The sequence below is a fragment of the Ascaphus truei genome, chromosome 5 (assembly GCF_040206685.1).
Source record: "Ascaphus truei isolate aAscTru1 chromosome 5, aAscTru1.hap1, whole genome shotgun sequence".
In the NCBI taxonomy this organism is placed as follows: Eukaryota; Metazoa; Chordata; class Amphibia; order Anura; family Ascaphidae; genus Ascaphus; species Ascaphus truei.
The window spans coordinates 73756540-73768901 of NC_134487.1; the positions used below are offsets into that span (position 1 = coordinate 73756540).

General features: G+C 39.5%; 1 protein-coding gene across 5 annotated transcripts in view; it reads left to right on the plus strand.

Moving 5' to 3' along the window:
- DOCK4 (dedicator of cytokinesis 4) overlaps nucleotides 1-12362 on the plus strand; it is a 446778-nt gene that overhangs the window by 302368 nt on the left and 132048 nt on the right. For all 5 annotated transcript variants that reach the window (XM_075600022.1, XM_075600024.1, XM_075600026.1 and 2 more), the window contains 5 exons: nucleotides 147-247; nucleotides 3076-3157; nucleotides 4037-4207; nucleotides 6015-6207; nucleotides 8361-8488. In XM_075600022.1, the coding sequence (XP_075456137.1) occupies nucleotides 147-247; nucleotides 3076-3157; nucleotides 4037-4207; nucleotides 6015-6207; nucleotides 8361-8488 (675 nt within the window). The remainder of the gene's footprint in view (nucleotides 1-146; nucleotides 248-3075; nucleotides 3158-4036; nucleotides 4208-6014; nucleotides 6208-8360; nucleotides 8489-12362) is intronic.

Here is a 12362-nt window from a genome sequence, read left to right on the forward strand (position 1 = left end):
AATGAACCTGTTTGGTGTTTGAGGTACCATCTACACATAAACAATACGTTGCATGTCCTTTCGGCACTATGATAATTACAGAAGTACGCTCTGTAATAGTATGTTGCAATATTTTCCCCCCTCTGTTTTCTTGTCTTTTTATGCAGGTTCATATAATTAATTTGCTGCAGGACAGCAAATTTCAACATTTTAAACCAGTAATGGATACTTATATAGAAGGACATTTTGCTGGTGCACTTGCTTACAGGTACGGTCTCTTAATTTCCCAACTTTTTTATATTATATTTGTTGTTATATAGCGCAATTCAAATACTTAATGGTTACATTGCAAGCAAACAGACAATTTAGAATAGATGGGAACACATACAATACAGGAATACAAGCTTCAAACATAATTATCAACCTACTTTAACATATTTGGTGTTCGTTGCATAGAACAGTAAAATTGGAGCAAAGTGACTTCATAAATTGAAGCCAAGAGAAAAAGGATTAAAATACAGTAACACTCTGCTAAGTTTGCTATGTACATTGAGAGCCGTTATCAGACTATAAAGACGAGAGATACTGTAAGTTGCAGTTTTTGGAGTGTCTATAGGAGGACTTAGGGAGACGTTATTATGCACATATAAGAATAATACAATATACCAGGTATCACGTACACCACCCCTGTGAGCACGTGACCTGCATATGGGACAATGGTTAATACTCTGCTCGGAAGTGGTCCCACTTTTAACTTTTTACTTCACAAAGGACCCTAAAATTAATAATATCTCCTCTACAGGACAAGTGTCAATACACAGTTCGCAAGCTGCCCCACTCTTCACCTTTGCAAAGGTCCCTCAAATGAGTTAGTATCTCCCCCTAAATCTGTCCCAATATACCACCTGTCACAAACAGCACACAAGTGGGCATATACAGTAAAGTAGATATGCAACCAGGGTTAGTACACATGGCTACTCTAGCCATCTCACCTGTCTCCTCCGCAAACGTACCTCCAATAAGTAATATTAACCTCTTACTCAATTGCAAACATATCTATAGACTTCCACCACCTGGGATAATTATACAAACAAAATATGTGAAATCAATATTTGCTAGGGTCCCAGGTCCCTGTCTATGATAGAATAAACTATGGACACACAAAATTCTGTTGTAGCAAAATGTGTCCGAAAATGTAAATACTCTCTCCAGAGCGTGCAACAGTTCATTCAGAGCCCGAAACATTACTTATTAAATATTTTAATATATATAAAAATACAGTTCTTAGGTTACAGAAAAAAGGATTACAAGAACATACAGTTACAATAAATGCAGAACAGTCTCAAAATAAAAAGTTAAACATAGACAGCAAATCCAATACATTACCAAATGCCACAGATTTTCACCAGAAAGGCCACTGGTTCAGGAACATGAGAGATCACATGTTTAGTCCAAACACACCTCAAATTCAAGTTCAAATCTGATTTTTCATAAAACTTTGCTCTCTTATGTAGTATTCATTTCCATTGAAACAACATAAACCCAGCCCCTGTCGTAAATCAGCTGTGATTTAATATTAATACATTCAGGCTCTCATGGCAGTTGCGACAAGACTAAACATGACTGTCTTACCACTAAACCTGAGCGATAAATGAATATCTGCCCCCAGTACCTGTTAACCCTACAGTGTGTGATGTCAGATCATGGCATTCTGTGACAAGATTACATATTTGTAACTCTTATCATGCAAAGGACATGACATCACAAGATATTCTCATTTTTAATAAAGACACTCTTTGGTTTAATATTTTATTAGCCACGCCCCCTGACCTTGCAGACTCCTCCAGGGAATAGATACAAGAGGAGTAATCAGTGCGCAACCATAAACAGTGCTGTGAAGGGTGTGAAAGTGCACTAAAATAATATTAGTGATAACAAATATACAAAATTATTCGTGAACTGGTGAAAGAGCGTCTGCAGCTGAATGAGGGGTGGCTGAACACCACCAGGAGTTAAAACAGAGAAACAAAGAGAAAACAGCGCACAACGCTTATAGTGAAGTAACTCAAGGAATCATTGATTTACTTCACTATGAGCGTTGTGCGCTGTTTTCTTTTTGTTTTTCCTCCAGAGAATACCTTTGAGTATTGAAAGCTAGTATTAGAGCTAGCTCTAAAAGAATTGTATTTAGAAAGTTGTCACAGGGGCTATATTTTATTTACACCTCTGGCAGACAACTGCCCTTATCTTGAGACTTTATCATACAACCCATCTGGCCATTTTAAGTGGGCTATATAGGATAACCCACCAATTAAGTTCTGTTTGAAACCCAGCACCCACCTATGAAAAGCCTGGACCTGTCATAAACCCAATATATATTGTATTTCTAATAACTTCAAACTGTAGCTCCATTTAACCCCTGAGGCACCAGAGGGATTAAAATACCTAATATCTCCTGGTATTATCATGACACCAGGTCTGAGGTGGAGTATATAACTTCTGTGGCTAACAATGAGGCTTACCGTCAACATCTCATTCTTCTAGTTAATGTGAACACGTGATGTGGTGTATGAAAACTACATTTTGTTTCAGTTGACTTTGTACTATCTCAGAGTTACGTGGAGATTATTCCTACTATCTGGCCCTTCTGTGCTGAGAGATAGTTACCATTACAGCAGCCACTACATTCAGGCAACACAATATTCAGTAATAGAAGCTCATGTTACAGTACTTTCATCCTCAAAATAAGATTTCACAACTGAGCCAAAAAACAACAGGGCCTTTAGTCCCTGGCATGATCTGAAGTTTTCCATACTTATTCATTGCAAAAATGTGTCCAACATTTTCTGTTTGTCCAAAGCTGAACATTGTGAAATAAAAACATGTTGGGTGTTTTAGGGTTAAAATGTGACGATTTTACTCCAGTTGTGCAATTTTTCCATGTAACAAAGCAATACAAAAAAGAAATGTAGGTGAAACTGGAGTAATATTTTTGCAGTGGGACAAAAACTTGAATAAACTCGCCAATTATTTTAAAAGTTTTTGGTTTTGTTTTGTTTAAACATCACAGTTTACTAATATTTCCTGACATTACAGAGACCTCATAAAAGTGCTGAAATGGTATGTTGACAGAATAATTGAAGCTGAGCGACAAGAGCACATCCAGGAAGTATTAAAGGTAATAAACGAAACCCAATGAAGAATTGAATGTAGTCCCATTTTACTTCCCATTCATTCAGCATCACTTTGATGTTGTGATGATTGGAAATAGCCCTTTTTTCTGTATTATAATTATACTAGGTTGTATCAATTAATGAGGATAGCTGGGTCTCAAACAGAATCGTTTGTGTTCTGCAGTTTTTGAGCTGGTCTTGTAATCTATAATGGGAATGTATTAATGCAGGGGAGCACAATTTTTTTTCCCCGCGCCCCCCTGCCGGCTGTTCCCCTCTCTCCGCGCGCCCCCCTCTTACCTCGGCGTCGGCATTGTCACTCTGAAGGACTCGTTGTAACGCGTGCTGCTTGTGTGGTGGTACCTCCCCGCTCCTCTGCAGCTTCTCCAGCAGCTCGATGGCTCTTAGGACATCTCTCTCCAGTGGCAATGGCAACGTGACGTCACATAACCTCGCAGCGTAATTTGACGCTGCGTTGCCATGGCGACACGTCTCCAGAATCCGACTGAGCCAAGGTAGGTGCAGTTTGCAAAGGCCATTGCCACTTCCCCGGTACTTAATTTAAGTGCGTTCGGGAAGCGCGCGGGGCCTCTGTAAACCCTGCACGCCCCGCAGACAATCTCGCGCCCCCCAGTTTGCACACTGCTGTATTAATGTATTGCTTTGAAATGACTACTGCATACTCAATACATTCAGTGTTGATGTAGCATAGAGTGGAAGGCAGTACCTTTCTACACCACTCAAGCAGTTAAATGTTGCACTGCTGGTTTTGCCTTGTAGTACATACCACCATGTATTTTTATAAAGAACCTGTCAAACATACCAATGGCAAGTTTAACTTATTTGTACAAGTTGATCATGTCCATTTTGTGTTCAATTTGTAGGCCCAGGAATATATTTTTAAGTATATAGTTCAGTCCCGAAAGCTGTTTTCTCTCGCCACCGGAGGACAGAATGAGGAAGAGTTTCGGTGCTGTATTAAAGAGCTTCTTATGTCAATCCGATTCTTTCTGTCCCAGGAGAGCAAGGGAGCAAATGCTTTATCTCAGTCACAGGTATGGTGTATTGATTTAGTTAGCACACGGGCCACCGGGACTGAGTAACAGATGCAGCACAGTGGGGTGTATTGCTGTTCTCTGTGTACAATGGCTATAAATAGTGTTCGTGGTCCTCCAATTCTGAGGGCGATATCTGTGTTCCCTAGTTATAAAATACCATTATTTATAAGATACATGTGCCGCTGCGTTGTCTGACGCCAGCCTGGTTTCTCACCAGCTGAATATTCTTAGGTACAGGGGAGGTGGACTCGGGTCTCTGCCCTAGTACTGTATGTACATATTAATACATCTAGGAAATAAGGAGGGGTTACACTTACAATAGTAATACTAGTGGCCTCGCTCTGAGAACAGGGGAAGGCCACTGTTAAGATTTATTTTTTGAAGCCTGAATGTATGCCTGCAAGAGTGTGTGTACATGTATGTACTGTGTGCACAGATGTAGCAGACTTAAGATATGGTGGAAGATGTGACTCTTCTTTTTGTTCTTCCCTCACCTTAACACAATTGCTAAATCTTGCCATTTCTTTCTCAATCATAATGCTAAAATACAACCCTTTCTCTTTTTCTCTACTACTGAAATGGTAATGCATGACCTCCTTCCCTGCCGTGTGGAGTGGCCTTCTGCAACCTACTCCTTATTGGCTTCCCTGCCTGCAGCTTTCTACTATTCAATATATTCACAATTCTGCAGTGATGATCACGTCGCTGCTTCTGTGCTCCTGAATACTCTCCGTTTGCTCCCTTATAAACTCGGCACTCGCTAAAAAAAATATTCTCTCCCCTCTCTCTAACTTCAAAACCAATCTGGAAATTCACCTGTTGAATTAAGCATTTACTGTATGCTTTATACACACTAACCAATCCATTCAAATATACTCTTTCAGTTTTGATTAGTCTCTCAATCTTACATATATGTCTTGATGCACATATGCACATATTTATTATTATAGCCCCTGTATTGTGATTGTATTGTAATGTTGTAAAAATGTCAAAGTGCTGCATACCTGGTTGGGGATATAAAATAAAAAATATACATACATGTACAAAAATATACATACATACATAGTGTACGCTCTTATAACTTAAGTCCATTATGCTCCTATAGTGAGCCCCTTCAATTTGATTTCTCATTAGTAACCCCATAGTTTCGGGAGATATTTGTAGTTTTTTGTGCCGGTTTGACAAAAAAATCCCGACTACAAACATTGTCTCCACTGTTACCATTATAAAGCAGTGATGCCTTCTCCCAATAACATTGCAATGCTTCTATTAGATAGCCCTGATATTGTTTCCCCAGTTAGCCTGGTGGAACCCAGATGGCAGGGTGCCCCCTTGGTGCAGCCAAGGTTAAAAAAGAAAATGACTCCAGCAAGACAATTGACAATGGTAGGCATTTTCCCCCCAAATAAATTATGTCGTGGGTGTTTTCCTTAAGTATTACACTGCCGAGCATTTTTGACAGTAGATTATAGGTCAGAGGGAAAAACTAAATAAAATTCAATTGTTCAATTGGTCAATTAGCAATGATATAGTACAAATACAAATGTTTGTAAATAATGGTTTAACTATCCACAAATGATACTACCATTCAGTTTTTATTTAATGACCGCTCTGTCATACTGTGTATTGTTTTATATACAGTACCAATGCAATTGCATGTAGTGTTGTATACAATGAAAGCACAATTAAACCTTTCCCTGGAGAGCTCCTGATTTAATATTGATTGTAAGTACAGTAAATATGTGAGATTTGAATCTTTGTTTTTCACGGTATTCTGTATTCTTCCGTTTCCCTTCTCCCCCAGGCTGTGTTCTTGAATTCTTTCCCAGCTGTATACGCAGAGCTGCTGAAGCTCTTTGATGTTCGAGAGGTGGCAAACTTGGTGCATGATACCCTGGGCAGTCTGCCAACAATCATGCATGCAGATGATTCACTTCAAGATGTAAAACTTCAGTGCATTGCAAAGACGGTGGAGAGCGAGCTCTACAGCAATCCGGGTAACGAGAGAACCTGTTAGAAGAAAAACATCACGAGAGAATAACAGCTGTATACACATGTAGATATACCGATTTGTATATAAGCAAAAATATTATATACCATAGTGTATGGGCAAAAATGTTGCTTTTATTTTTGTTTATTACAGCACTTTATAAACAGAAGTCCTATCTAAAAAAAAAACAAAAAAATAAACCATGATGGATAACTAAAAAAATGCACTATTATGCCAGTTTTTCCTTTGGGAGACATTTGTTTTCTTTTTCAATTCTCCTTGGAAATGATATCCTAACTTATATGGAATCACTTTAGAACTTGTAAAATAATAGTTTAGATGAGTTAGCAACCATCAGGAAATAATATAAATAGGACATGCAGAATTGTTTAAAATAAATGAATAAATAAACTTTGTGATTGAAGTATAGAAAAGGTTGTTAAAGAAGTGGCATCATCAAAGGAATGTTCTGCTGCAAAGGTTTCTTATGAACATGCAGTTGCACTTAGGAACACAAATTGGAGTGGCAAGGAAAGCACTTCACACTCAATCATAACAATTTTGCAGGTTCAATTAGTCACTTCAACAGAGACCTTACAATCTACACATCTGGCCAGCTTCATTGTACCTAATGATATCACCGAATATTGTAATATAATTCAGAATCCTTTCCAAAGGATTTAATGGCAGGGATAGCTAGAATATTGCAACATATCTATGTACTGTAACTATGTAACATATGCCACCATAACATGCCAGTGTGAGCAAAACCCCTTTGTTCCATCTGTAACATGGAAATAAAATTGCCCCAAGGTCATAATTTGCAGTAGTGGCTAGTGGGAGTTGGCCAAAGTCAGTGCCATTATCAGTGGGCCACTACTAGTCATTCCATAAAAGTTGGCTGCTTTTAGGGAAATAATACATTTTCTTTCTCATTGCTATTGTTTTAAAATACCCTAGTAGTATGTGATATCTAGTACTTTGATCCCAATCCCTTTTTATGTAAAATACATACTGTATTTTTAATCCTGCTACTGTTGACTGTCTTTATTAATCCCTTCATCTCCAAAGTGACCTGTAACACAGCACATCACAATCCTGAAACTGTTTTGTGAGGTCCTGCATTGGTTATGGAATTAAGCATTACTTTTAAGATCACATTCTCCAGTTAGTTCACATGAGAAGCACTTTTGGTTTTCAATTTCTTAGGGAACTCTTTCAAAAGCAAGAATTAGCATTCCGATACTGTATGTCAGATAATTTGGATATCCTTTGCGGGGGAAATTAGGTCAGAGAGATGGATAGCTATGGCTTTAAATCTTGTGTTATCACCATGGCTCATTAATTATATTGCATTTTGTGTCCAGAGTTGTGCTGTATGTTAAGGTACATTGCATTGCTTGCGTGTAATGCTAAAAATAGCTCATTTTCTTTACAAAACAGTAACAACATATGGATTTTGAAAGCAAACTAGTAAACCCTTGAACTACACCATATCATGCAGCTGGGAAAACTTGGGGCCTGTTTTTTCAATACTCTCAACATAATGGAGAGAGGGAGAGATTGATTGATTGATTTGTGTCTCTGGGCTACTAATCCTTTCTGGTTTTGACATATTGAAAACATTTGGAAGGTTTCTTTTTTATGGTATAAATATTTTATGATGCTTTACAGATTACTGTATATGTAACCGGCTCTAACACCCCTGCAGCATGGTTTACATTCCTGTGAAAGATATAATGCAAATAACTTTTATTTTAAATACAATACAGTACTTCTATTCCATAGCAACTACAAGAATGACACCATTTCAGGAATACATCAAGAACAGGGATGGCCAACTCCAGGTCAGGTTTTCAGGATATCCCTGCTTCACCACAGGTGGCTCAAGGTCTTTGACTGAGCCACTGATTGAACCACCCGTGCTGAAGCAATGATATCCTGAAAACGTGACCTGATGGTGGCTCTTGAGGACTGGAGTTGCCCACCCCTGATCTAGTACGTGAAGTCTTCCAGATCTATTTTCTAAGACTGGCATTACTGTGTATTTGCTTTAAATCGGATGATGAAAAGGTGCGATGGATACAGGAACAACGCTGAGCTTCTCCATTATTATATGTGATCCAAAGAATAAAAATAGATGTTTTCTTCTCTTTGCAGAATCCCGGTTCATTCTCCTGCCTGTAGTTTTGCACCACCTCCACATGCATCTGCAGGAGCAGAAAGATCTCGTAATGTGCGCGCGTATCCTTAGCAACATGTTTTGTCTAATCAAGAAGAACAGCTCAGTGAGTAATTGCTAGACATTTATTATATACATTTACATGGAGCGTGCCGAACACAAATCCACATTTGCAGACTGAAACCCTGTGGCATCCAGAGGGTTCTGCACTCATTTATATTCTGTTACAATGCATTGCAGGCACTGGTGGCAGCAAACAAACTTCAGTTGAATGGAAAGGTCAAGCTATTTTGTGCCTCTTTTGTTTAACTCTTTGTGTACCCCAGGATGTAGCCACTTTATCATGGGGTTTGGCACTCCAGGTTCTCCATGATGTAGTGGGTACGCCGTGCCCTTTCTGTGCTTGTTTTCCAGGGGACATCGCATTCCGCAGAAACGCGATCAGTCATACAGGGAAATGGAAGAGGAGGCCTCTTCTGTTTCCGGATTAGGTGGCGCTACAATCACTGAGGAGCTCTCATGTGATTGCTATTTGCTCAAAGGGTTAAATCAGTAATCCTGCTAGACTTTTGTTTCCACAGTATTGGAATATTTTCAGCTCCGGGGGCCACCCACTTCCCGAGATACTGTACGTACCAGTGTATTTGCTGGTGTTAAATGTCCTTTCAGGGAAAATAAAAAGGCCTCCACATCCTGTCGGCCAGTTTTAAGCCCAACATCATCAGTTGTGGCTTCCTATTGGATGGGCATTTAGATCCTTTTGAGGAAACACCATCAACTTCACTGGTAATTATCTTTGAAACCAAGGCGTCCCCAAAAATGAAATGGATGGGGTTTAAGTCGGTAAGGATCCCCCCTCACGCCCCCATTCCCATGCTCTATAGCAGGGGTGCACAAAGTGGGGGGCGCAAGATTTCTGGAGGGGTGCGGCTGTTAGAGAAGCCCCACGCTTCCCTGAAGGCATTTAAAATAAATCCCAGGGATCGTGTGAGGCCTCTGTAACTTTTTACTTCCCTTCCAGCGACAAGTCTCCATGGCAACCCGGCATCAAATGACGCCGCAGGGTGCGAGCCGGAGGGGAGAGGACACAGTGGGGCGCATGTAGGAAACTTTGTGCACCCCTGCTCTATAAAACAAAAAAGGGGTGTTTTCCTGCAGATAATCATAAATAATGTTGCATACCTAGACTAGACCCTTTTGAGAAGGAAAAAATAAATGTGTGCGTATAAATGTGTGTGTGTGTGTGTGTGTGTGTGTGTGTGTGTGTGTGTGTGTGTGTGTGTGTGTGTGTGTGTGTGTGTGTGTGTGTGTGTATATATATATATATATGTGTGTGTGTGTGTATATATATATATGTGTGTGTGTGTGTGTGTGTGTGTGTGTGTGTGTATGTGTATATATATATAAAAAGAAAAGAAAAAAAGCGCCCAACCCTAGTGCATTACTGTATAAAAAATGGATTTAATGTTCCAAAAAACTCAATGGTTAAACTCACAAACAATGAAGATAAAAAAGCATGTATGAGATCAATACTCATGCTCCGATTTGTCAGCAAGAAGCTTCTCCTCTGCTCAGCTGCTCCGCAGACCAGTGTGGTCCTCGTGAGTTTCCGTCCAGCAGGAACTCTCGGCACCAGTGGTTTCTCAAATTCTTCCCCCGGGGAACACAAACCAGATGTCCCTGGTTCCAAGCAAGGGGGAAGGAGGCGGAAGTGACAGGACCGCAGATGGTAGCAGTCTTTGAGTGAGGTGGCAGCAACTTGCTTAACAAACACTAGGTCGTCCACAGCACATTAATCCTATGCGTTTCCTCAGACTTGCTGATTTCCCCTGATGAAATACCCTGAGGAAAAAATAATAATATATATATATATATATATATATATATATATATATATATATATATATATACATATATATATATAATCAAAGCTCGGCTAACACAGTACTGATACCTCTACATGTATATATATATGTATATATATATATATATTTATAATGGTTATTGAGGCAAAAAGTGACACTGTGTGCTCATTTGCATGTCATTTCCCAGAATCCCTTGCTGCAGTGGAAGTGCTGTATGCTGGGTGATAATGGGGAAAGGCGGGGTTGCAGACCTGCCTAAGACATGCAGATGAGCATACAGCTATATTTGCATATTTGCTTTCCTGTGGAGGGTTTTTGTCACTTTTTTTACTCACCATAACTTAACTCAGTATTAGGGTTTAGCCTATCCCATAGCCTCTCTTGCATTCCCAGTAAAATCAACCCCACACTGATGAGACCCATCAAGGTCGAAACAGCTGTCTGTGGGTGGTTTTCTGGGTATGCACCTTAACCCTGGCTGTGCTCAAAGCTGTGACCATGCAGCAAGCTTAAGCCTATAGGGAACCATGTTAAAAATGGTTATTGAGGCAAAAAGTATATATATATGCAAATATAGCTGTATGCTCATCTGCATGTCTTAGGCAGGTCTGCAACCCCGCCTTTCCCCATTATCACCCAGCATACAGCACTTCCACTGCAGCAAGGGATTCTGGGAAATGACATGCAAATGAGCACACAGTGTCACTTTTTGCCTCAATAACCATTTTTAACATGGTTCCCTATAGGCTTAAGCTTGCTGCATGGTCACAGCTTTGAGCACAGCCAGGGTTAAGGTGCATACCTTATATATACCTATATATACACACACACACACACACACTGTACATGTGTGTATATATCTAAAACAATCGGTGCCTAGGAAATTTTATGGAACGCATTAATTACATGTATAGCTTCTAAAGTTATGAATACTTTCACAGCCTCTTTTTTTAATTGTTTTTTTTTACTCTCATTGCTAGGAGAAGTGGTGGTATAACATTGTAAGCTCTTCGGGGAAGGGGCTCCTAATGTTACTTTTATGTCTGAAATGCTTAATTCCATTATGTGTTAGTTGTATTATTTGTTATTCATATTCCTATGTCACATGTATTACGGCTGTGAAGCGCTATGTACATTAATGGCATTATATAAATAAAGACATACATATATACAAGTATTGGAATGCTTTAGTGAATAAGGGTAAAGCAAAATAAACACTAATATACAGTACATAGAGACGGCAAACTAGTTGCATTACAGGTTGCACATTTCTTAAGATTTACAAATTTTGCTAAATTTCCCCATTTTCCCATTTTTTTCCTGCAAAAATGTTGTTATAAAAACCAAGGTCAGATGACCAATGGGTTCATGCAAATTTTGTTGGGGTGAACCTTGCCGGTTTCCACCCAAAAAGTTATCAAAGAACAGCAACATTTGCCATCCTTGCAAACTTTTCCAAAAGGTTTGCACATTAATGTCAATATGAAAGACTTTTCCGACCCCATCTACTGTGCCAACTTTGGGTACAGATAATTCTGCAGACTATACTTGATTTTCCTCTTCCTATTTTCTAAAGTTCACACCAACATTTTGTGAATTTTTTTTTCCCCGTTCCAATTCTGCCTTTTCCAATTTCATACTGTAACTGCAGTCTAGAACTGGGGGGTGCAAGATTTGCTGGAGGTGGTGGTGGTGGTGGGGAGGGGAGGGGGGTGCAGCACTTACAGAGGCCCTGTGCCCTTCCCTACAACAAAGCTTGTGCACCCCTAGTCTACAACATAGTCTCCCTGCAAATTCTGTGTTACTACATATTGTTTTAATCCCTATCCCTTTTAAAGTTCACGGCCTTCATGCTTCCCCGATGCCCAGATCAATCAATTTGGCAACATTTCCCTAAACCAAAAACATTCATCGTGGTCCTTTTTTTTCCTCTGCCCTTAAACAACCATCTGAAAAGAAACAAACATCTAGGTGTACACGTCCTGGAGAAGATTAGGTTAGCTGCAAGCAGTGAAGGAAAACAAAACATGTATTCATAGATACAGTTGTATGTGAGTTTTAGACCTTGAAAGTGTCTTCTTGAGACTTACTACATCTAAAGAAAAGCCCAGGTAT